Here is a 9740-nt window from a genome sequence, read left to right on the forward strand (position 1 = left end):
ATCTACGGTTCAAGGATCTACGGTTTAAACTCAAGTTGACTATTTATGGGCAAGCCGCAGTTTAAATTTGATTTTTGTTGGTGTTTCAGGGCAAATGTTTCTGATGAACCCTAAATAGTAACCGTTCTTGTTTCAAAGCAGATATTCCTGATGAAATCCAATCAATAACTGTTCCTGTTCCATGGCAAATGTTCCTTATGATCCTCACTCAAACCCAACATATTTGTAACTGTCTCAGTTCCAAGCCAAATAATGTTCTTGATGAAACCTTCACATTCTTTGTTGCTGTGCCAAACTCAAAGACCTTAAAGAGATAATCGTTGATCTAAAGATAATGCATCTTCAAGGTATTTGGCCCAACCTATTATATCTGATGATCCCTGAGCAATTTGTAACCGTTCCTGATGAACCTTGATCAATAACCGTTCCTGTTTCAGGGCAAATGTTCTGATGAACCGGTTCTTCGACGGGGCGTTCCTGACGTTCGGAATCGACGTGGTGACGTTCATGGAGTCAGACCAGGAGGACGCATCGACCCCATGATCTTCATCTTCCCGCGCATGACAAGTGCACTTTCTACAAATATGGCGTCTCCGGAGAAGTGGAGCGTCACGACGCCGTCTGCATTCTCCCGCTCAACGTCGTCAACGAGAAGATCTACATCTTCCTATGGTTCTGGTTCCTCATACTTGGCGTCCTCACGCTCGGCGTCGTCTTGTATAGGTAAACAAACAAACTAAAAATTGAAATCAAGCTCTTGCATCTCAAAATTAACATCTTGACTGCATACAGACTTAATACGCGCCATCTAATATGCAAAATATGGTGCTTTTTCCATAATATCAGATGATGAAAAGCGTACGTCTTTTGTTTTAATTCCCGAATCTGTACAAAGCATTGGAGTGGAGATGCTCCATATGAATCTATAACCCTTGAGCTGAAGGAGGGAAGTTTTTCAAGAGGTCTTCTACACAAGACACGATTATTACAAATATTGTACAGAGGTACTGTAGGGTACAAACTCTATTTTAAATTTCTAAACTTTCAGTTATATTAATAGTACAAAGAGTTTAAGAAAGTACAAGGAATTGAGCTAATGAAATGAGAAGAGGTCTATGAATAATAGGTCTAAAAAGAGATCTATGAACTAGGTCTATGAGGTATGAATTTTAGAGCATGATATGTGCTTAAGGGCCCCATACACTAGAAAACTTGGATTGGCCAACTTGGTTCGCGAGAACCAAGTTCCCCAGTGTATGTGGAAAATTGGCGAACCGCGAACCGAATTCGTGACGAACTTGGTCTTCAATCTGGATTGAAAACTTTGTTCAGTTCGTCCGCCAGGGCGATATATTCTATTTCTATATATTCAATATATTCTCTTCCCACAGCAGCTGCAAACTTTGAAACACTCTCCCCCTATACCGTGTGGGCAAATCCTACACGAACTTTGTTCCGAAGCAAGTAGGGCGATCCAAGTTCCCTAGTGTATGAGGCCCTTTAGAGAGAGGATACTGAGACCTAATTTATAATGTGTATTCAATACTTATAGTTTTATACCTTGATTCACACTGGATAATGATGATTTGCTCTCACTGAGAATAATGAAGTTAGCATCAGTCAGGCATAATAATGACTATATTACAACATCCAAATAAAAACATACATTACAATTAGAGCTCTGCTTTTCAATGGAATTTTACTCCATTGAACAGAAACGAGATTTGTGAAGATCCTTTGTTTTCTATGGGCGGAGGGTAAGCCACTATCACCGTAAACGAAGCCGTAGTGCATTCGTCTGACGTCAGCACAGGTAGGGCTCCCACACCAATAAAAATTCGTTGATTTCAGCTGATCTATATCAGCTAGTGTTTTGATTGGTGTAGGAGCCCTACCTGTGCTGACGTCACACGAATGCACTACGGCTTTGTTTACGGAGGTAGTGGGTGAGCTCACACATACTACTCCTCTGCTTGAATCATTCGATTGGTAGGCATCGTTCTCTGTCTAGAGCTTTACTATTCAGTCACACATACAATATCTGATATCAATCCCTCAAATGAACCTCAATCTACTAGTATTTCTGTGAACAATAGACCTCACGCTCAGTGAGTTACATTGAACTGTTGTTATGTTTTCTCGAAAATTGATAAATAATTTATCAATTTAAAAAACTAGAAAAAATCTTAAATAAACATAGAGCTTTCTGTCCTATCGTACCGTGACGTGTCGTCCCGGAATGTGAGTGTGAGCGCTGTTATCTGTCAGGTCTGGCTGCTGTCGATACGCCAATCCAATCAACCCATCAGAGAACATTCTGTGTTGTCGTGTTGGCGAAAAATCGGTGTGTTGAAATTAAATAAATAACCTACCATAATGCTGATTTCCTACAAACTTCATTTTTCACTTTTCATGATTTAGAAATCAATTTCTTTTCAATAATATTTGTTGCAATTTTGATCATCATATTAAAAAAGAAAAATGTAAAATAAAAAGATTTTCCACCAATAACTCCAAACTCCAAACTAGAATCATGGCCTCAGCTTATGGGAAGACAAAGTTAGGAGACAACTGTTTGCTAACGTTGATGGAAAGATACATTTTCAAGATGTTCGATGCTTCTGAACGGGTAGTATTATTAATAGTCCAGTAGACAGCTGATCTATGATGAATAATTGTAATGTCTGATTTTTACGGTAACATTGTGTTCAAAGGAGACTCCTTTTCCTCTTGTATTATCCTTGAAATGCAAAATTTCAAAAAAACCGTATGTATACGAAAAATTCAAAAAATTCAAGACGCAAAATTCAAAAAGGGAAGACATACCTGTCAAAATTCAAGAAAATCTATTGCTGTGTTTTGCTGTAAAGGCGGAACATAAATATAAACAAAAATATAAACATATAAACATAAAGAGAAATGCAAAACCGTCGACTTGAATCTTAAACCTCACTTCACTCGGTCAATCATGCTTCCAATAGTTTGATAATTTTAGATTATAATAATGTATTGCACAATTCCTTCACAGATGCGATACTGTGAATACTCCAACAAAACTAAAAAAAGTAATTCGAATGGCTTTTGTTGGTGGGGTCCCTTGCGGGAAGGTCCCACCGCCTGAATATATAATTTAAGCCGTCAATGGGCCTTACGACTGTCATACTTCAGCCGGGACCGACAGTTTAACGTGCCCATGATCTGGAGTGATCTGGTTAAAAAACTTTTGGTTATGAGAGGGATTGAACCCGGGATCCAACAAGAACTATTAAATTTTAATGGATTTTGTTACCTTTTTTTACTAGTATGTATTCATTCCAATGTTTCAATTCAATATAGGTTGAATTGAATTTCGTTTTTTTCTCTCCACAGGATAGTAATAATCCTGTCGCCGCGCATGCGCGTCTACCTGCTTCGCATCCGGTTCCGACTGATCCGTCGGGACGCGATCGACGCGATAGTGCGTCGCAGCAAGATGGGCGACTGGTTCCTGTTCTACATGCTGGGCGAGAACATAGACGCCATCATCTTCCGTGACGTCATGCACGAACTGGCAGCACGGCTCGGCCACCACAAGACCGACATGCAGGACGCGTAACATTCACTTGCGCCTTCCCGCCACGCAGCGAGGTGAGACCTCTATATATCTTATAGCTCTATGGGTGGTGGTGAGCACTCTATGTGTTTAGTAGCTCTATGGGTTGATTGTGGAATGCAGGATGCAGGACTTGCGCCTTCCCGCCACGCAGCGAGGTGAGACCTCTATATATCTTATAGCTCTATGGGTTAGTGGTGAGCACTCTATGCGTTTTAGTAGCTCTATGGGTTGATTGTGAAATGCAGGACTCAGGACTTGAGCCTTCCCGCCACGCAGCGAGGTGAGACCTCTATCTATCTTATAGTTCTATGGGTTGAAGCTTAGACCAGTTATAGAATAGACACGCTGGGAAGTCTCGCCTCTAAAGCCAACATCTACTGTTATATCGCCCCATCGTGACGTCAGCATCGGAAAGAAAACGTTCTTATGTGTCTATTTCATATGGAAGTAATTTATTATTAGAAAATGGTAAAATCCCGCTGCGCTTCCGCTGAAATAGACACAATCTGCTATGAAAACAATGTAAACAAACTCTACAGAAAGTTTTCTATCCGATGCTGACATCACGATGGGGCGATATGGCAGTAGATGTTGGCTTCATCGACTTTCAATAGAGAATACAATGAGGCGTGTCTACTCGTTAACTGGTCTAAGGGTTGGAGGTGCGCACTCTATGTGTTTAGTAGCTCTATGGGTTGATTGTGGAATGCAGGACGCATGACTTAAGCCTTCCCGAAATATTCCACTACAGTGAGGTGAGACCTCTATCTATCTTGTAGCTCTATGGGTTGAAGGTGCGCACTCTATGTATCTATAGTGAGGACCACATTATAATGGCAGATAGAACAACGTGCCGATCCTCTGTCTTGTCAATGCCTTCTATAGACAGTAGCTGATACAGGTTTATTGATGTAATATCAACTGTTTATACTCGTTTAAAATAATCAATTATAATTTATTAAGCAAGAAATTATATTTCTCAATTATTTAATAATAATTCTTTAGTCTTCCAATGGATACATTACACAAAATAGAAATCATGATAAGTAGATTATATATATATATATTATTATTATTATTATTATTATTATTCTTCTTCTTCTTCTTCTTCTTCTTTTCTCTTCTTCTCTCCTCCTCCTCCTCCTTCTTCTTCTTTTTCTTCTTTGCTAACAAACTGAAAGCACTTACCACTATCAATTAAATCTGTCGAATTGGAACAACTTTGATCGCCAGACGCCAAGGCGTTGAATGAAAGAGAGTGCATTCTATTTCTGCATTATCGAAACTGCATACACACTTATCATAAATCTATTTCTGTGTTCTCTATCGGATGTGCTCCTCAACCTTTTTTGAATCCAACCTCCTCTCTTCAGTTTCACACCTCAATCTCCTCTCGCCATTTCAGTCGTGAGCAGAGAGTAAGGAATGTAATTACATTTTTTAGAATGTAAGACTGTATAGAATTACAGTATAGAATGCAATTACATTTCATACTCTCTGGTCGTGAGTTGATGGAAAGAATTCAATTTCATATCCTTTCCAGAGAGTAAGGAATGTAATTACATTTTTTAGAATGAAGACTGTATAGAATTATAGTATAGAAGTAATTACATTTTATACTCTCTGGTCGTGAGTTGATGGAAAGAATTCAATTTCATATCCTTTCCAGAGAGTAAGGAATGTAATTACATTTTTTAGAATGAAAGACTGTATAGAATTATAGTATAGAATGTAATTACATTTTATACTCTCTGGTCGTGAGTTGATGGAAAGAATTCAATTTCATATCCTTTTCAGAGAGTCGTCAATTGTTTGTTGAAACACCGCCGATTTATGTATTTGAGTTACAATATTAGTCCAGTCAGCAAAAGATTATAGAGGGAAAAGTTTGGAACAATTTTCAACTCCACAGCTCTTTCAAGGATAGTAAGAGGATTAACATATCGAAAGTCCTCACCCCCTACCCACTGTGTTAAAGGAGTGGGGGTGGTTTGAAAGTACAATTTTTTCATTTTTCGCATATATCTCAGAAACTATGCATCATATGAACATTTTTATTCCATAAAAAATTGAAGCTGACAAAATTACCAACAAGTTTTGTCCTCTACATATTTCCTATATCTCTCATAGTTTCTGATATATCCGCTCTTGAAGGTGGGAAATTTTTTCAAAAAACACCTTTGCCTCCAATTTTTTCATCTTTTCGGCCTAATAAGTTGTGAAAGATTGATGAAAAAACTCCGTGCTGATTATAAGCTGATATAGCATCAAATTATCTTCAATTTGATGTATATTTCAACTATTTTACGCATTTCCCTACGACTGTTGCAGCAGTTTTAGTGTTGAGAGTGAAATTTTCTTTTCAGCAACAATAGATCAGTTGACAATCGAAGTTGGAGGGAATGTTTGGAACACAATTTTCGACTTTGCAGCTTTGTTGAGACTAGTTTGGAGGTGAGCATATCAAAAACCCCAACCCCTGCATCATGTGCTGAAGTGATGAGGGTGGATTGAAAGTTGCATTTTCCACTTATTACTTACATGCTTATATCTTGGAAACATTGTATTCTATTGACATAATCAACTACATAAAAATGAAGCTTGATACATTCCCTACAAGTTTTGTTACGTAGAGATTTTCGATAAATCCGATACTTTTCGAGATACTTATGTTCTAAAGTGATGTATTTTCGAAAAACCAAATTTTCATATATTTTTTGCTTTTTCAAGTCTAATAACTTTTCAACAATTGATGAGACAAGAATGTGCTGATTACAAGATTGTAGAACATTAAATTATCTTTCATTTCATGTATAATTTGACTATTTCACTCATTCCCAAACGACTGTTGCAGCAGTTTTAGTTTTGAGTGTCTTTGTTTGGTAGGAAAGTTTAGAAACACCCTCTGTGTTTAGTTCCGCAGATACTCAATATGAATGTTCATACTGAAGCACACTGCCAATTTATGATGACAGAATAGTGTGATATTCGAAAAAGTCACTTGTTGCTAATCTTGAGATTTGTCACTCAAAACTAAAACTGCTGCAACAGTGGGTTTGGGAATGAGTGAAATAGTCAAATTATACATATAAATTCTATTAGATTGAACGGAGCTCAACAAACATCATCTGTTTGATCTAATAAGGACGTCAAAATACCGAACGAACAAAAATCTATGTGTGTGTGTTGCGGGGCTTAAGGGTAGAAACAAAAGAAGATTTGATTCTAACAGAAAAAGACTAAAATTTGTATACCATTTGTTGATAACAACAGTTTGTAAGGCTTCCCGGCTGCTCCTATCAAATATTATATTGACGATTCTGAACTCACGCTCGTGTCTGTACACTCTCGTGCGTGCGTACGATATGAGTTCTAGTGTGAGTATGTGTGAGAATGTGTGAGAGTGAATATTGTCGATACTAAAACACGAGCTAGGCTATGGAGACGTGTCGTGGTCTGACATGACGGAGAGTCGAGTTGTACTGAGGTGTCTACATACCCTACCTCTTGTTACTGATTAACATTTAGATACATAGGTGCCGAATAACCAAGTTTTCACAACATCTTGTCCGCTTGGGGTCCGCTCAGGCTAGGAAGGGTTTCAGATAGATGGGGTAGGAGGGTGCAAACTGTAAAGGGTTTGAGTTTATCGTGTAGATGAAGAAGGATAGAGAAAGCTGGAAGGATGGTCTAGGAAGGGTTTGTGGATAGATTGAAAAGGATAGAGAATACTGAAAGGGTTAGGTAGATGGTGAATAGATGGAGAAGGATGGAGAATGATGGAGGGATGGTCTAGGAAGTGTTTGTGGATAGATGGAAAAGGATAGAGAATACTGTAAGGGTTTAGGGGGATGGTGAATAGATTGATTGATTGATTAAGTACTTTATTTATGTAGATTACAATATACTGGCTTATACACTTATATACAATAGCTTACAATACAGCAAAATTATAGATGAATTTACATAATATAGACTAAGAAAATAATTATTGAACTGTATATGATGAAAAAGTAATTTGTAATATAATAACTATAGATATTATATTGTTATGCATCTTCATAAATTGGCGGAGCTTTGGACATATCAATGTCCATTCTTCAGAAAGAATATTAAAAATATCCTCCCCACTAACTCTCTACCAAAGATGAAGAAGGGTAGAGAATGATAGAGGGATGGTCTAGGAAGGGTTTGTGGATAGATGGAAAAGGATAGAGAATACTGGAAGGATTGTCTAGGAAGGGTTTAGTTGGAGAAGGATAGAGATGATGGGGGGATAGTCTAGGAAGGGTTTGTGGATGGATGGAAAAGGATAGAGAATACTGGAAGGATTGACTAGGAAGGGTTTAGTTGAAGAAGGATAGAGAAAGATGGGGGGATGGTCTAGGAAGGGTTTTGGCGGATAGTGTAGATGGGATGATCTAGGAAGTGTTTCGGGAGGATAGTGAAGGGAAAATTGTTCAAGGGTGGAGGGCACAGAAATGGTATGGTATGAATAGAATGTAACTATAGTGAGGTCCACGTTATAATGGCAATGAAGAAAGATAGGAGAAAAACGTTGCAAGTCTCTTCATTTTCCCACTGACTGTACACAGCTGTTACTCAATTCATCCCATTAAATTTAATCCAATAATTATCATTTCCTTGAATTTAATGTCAAATTGATCAAGAAAATATATTTTTTCATAATTTGATTCAAAAATTTGCTTTCATGACTGAGATCATATTTTTATTTTTATACAAACCTGAAATGGCGGTTAGTTTAAAAAGCTGTGATACAACAATCTGAATTTCAAAACAACAGAAATTGAGTTATTTGGTAGGTATTCTATTCCAATTTCCTTTAAACATGATAGGAAAATAGAAATCCTATTTAAAAATGAGCAATTTCAATGGATTTATTCTGAAATAACTTTTCAATATTATTTATACCAGTACGAGAAGGTCCAACCTATACGGGTAGGCTAACTTAAGCATGGATGAAGTCTAGGATGGTTAGTTATCACTTTTAAAAAGGTCATTTCAGGTATTTTAATTTGTGTTTCTCATAAGGTAATGTTTAAAAATTATTTCATTGTTTCGATCCTCTGTCTTGTCAATGCCTTCTATAGACAGTAGCTGATACAGGTCATTGATGTAATATTAAATGTTCTTCTTGTTTAAAATAATCAATTATATTTTATATACACTTCACAAGAAGAAGAAGAGAGAGAAGTGGGAAAAAATCCGGAAAAGCTCTGTTTTCCAATAATATTCTAAACTACTTGATGAAAACCATTGATTCCTATGACAGTGTTCACACATTGGGAAAGCTATTATATTATCAACAAACCCAAAGATCCAATTATATTTTCCTATTGCTCAGGAGAGCGAGAATTCATTGGTGATCATGGAAAGGACTGTAATGATGCTCACGTCAAACTCTCCTTATTTCATACTAGCAGGTAACCTGTGCTCCGCGAGGGTCTTATTGAAAACTTGACCTACTGAAATCTTGAAGAATTTGTAGTATCATTCTCTTGATATCTCAATAAAACTTTCTAACCTACCAACAAAATCGAAATACTGTTCATACTCATGTTTATATCGTGATGCAATTATTTATATTACATCGCTCACATCTTTTAGTGAATCAAATCAAATCAAATTTATTGCCAAATTCATATAAATAATTCCACAAACATGGAAAACAAAATTCAGTTTCATACATTAGAAATTTACTGACAAAAATGCATAAGCTTCTATTGAAACTGAATGATAATACAATATATAATATTGGCGATGCCAGCAAAACAAAGTTTCGAGCAATCAGTAAGCACTCCAATTTGAGAAAACTAGAAAAAAAAGTAACTGTAGAAACAAAAAATTTAGCAAACACTTCAAACAAAAAATTAGCATACACGTTCAAAAAAGAAAAAGAAAAAAATGATAGTGGAGTAGTTCATAGTACAACATAAACGTAAACAAAATATGATTCGTTGAACAATATTCATTTTACTTTCCTTGCCCTATTACCATAGGTAAGGAAAGTATTGCTTTCCGAAAAAAAATTAAGGTACCCCACTTTCTATAAGTTTCAAGGTCCCCTGAGTCCAAAAAAGTGGGTTTTGGGTATTGGTCTGTATGTGTGTGTGTGTGTGTTGTG

The 9740-nt window shown here is 36.9% G+C and overlaps 1 protein-coding gene across 1 annotated transcript; it reads left to right on the plus strand.

Annotated features, from left to right (window-relative positions):
* Positions 1-527: 527 nt before the first annotated feature.
* LOC111044129 (innexin shaking-B) lies at positions 528-3621 on the plus strand (the record flags this gene model as incomplete). Its single annotated transcript, XM_039445397.1, is given in 2 exon segments — positions 528-723; positions 3370-3621. Coding segments are annotated over 2 exon segments (422 nt in total), but the record flags the coding sequence as incomplete, so codon positions are not given.
* Positions 3622-9740: the final 6119 nt, after the last annotated feature.

The sequence above is a fragment of the Nilaparvata lugens genome, unplaced genomic scaffold (genome assembly GCF_014356525.2).
Source record: "Nilaparvata lugens isolate BPH unplaced genomic scaffold, ASM1435652v1 scaffold6828, whole genome shotgun sequence".
Taxonomy (NCBI): Eukaryota; Metazoa; Arthropoda; class Insecta; order Hemiptera; family Delphacidae; genus Nilaparvata; species Nilaparvata lugens.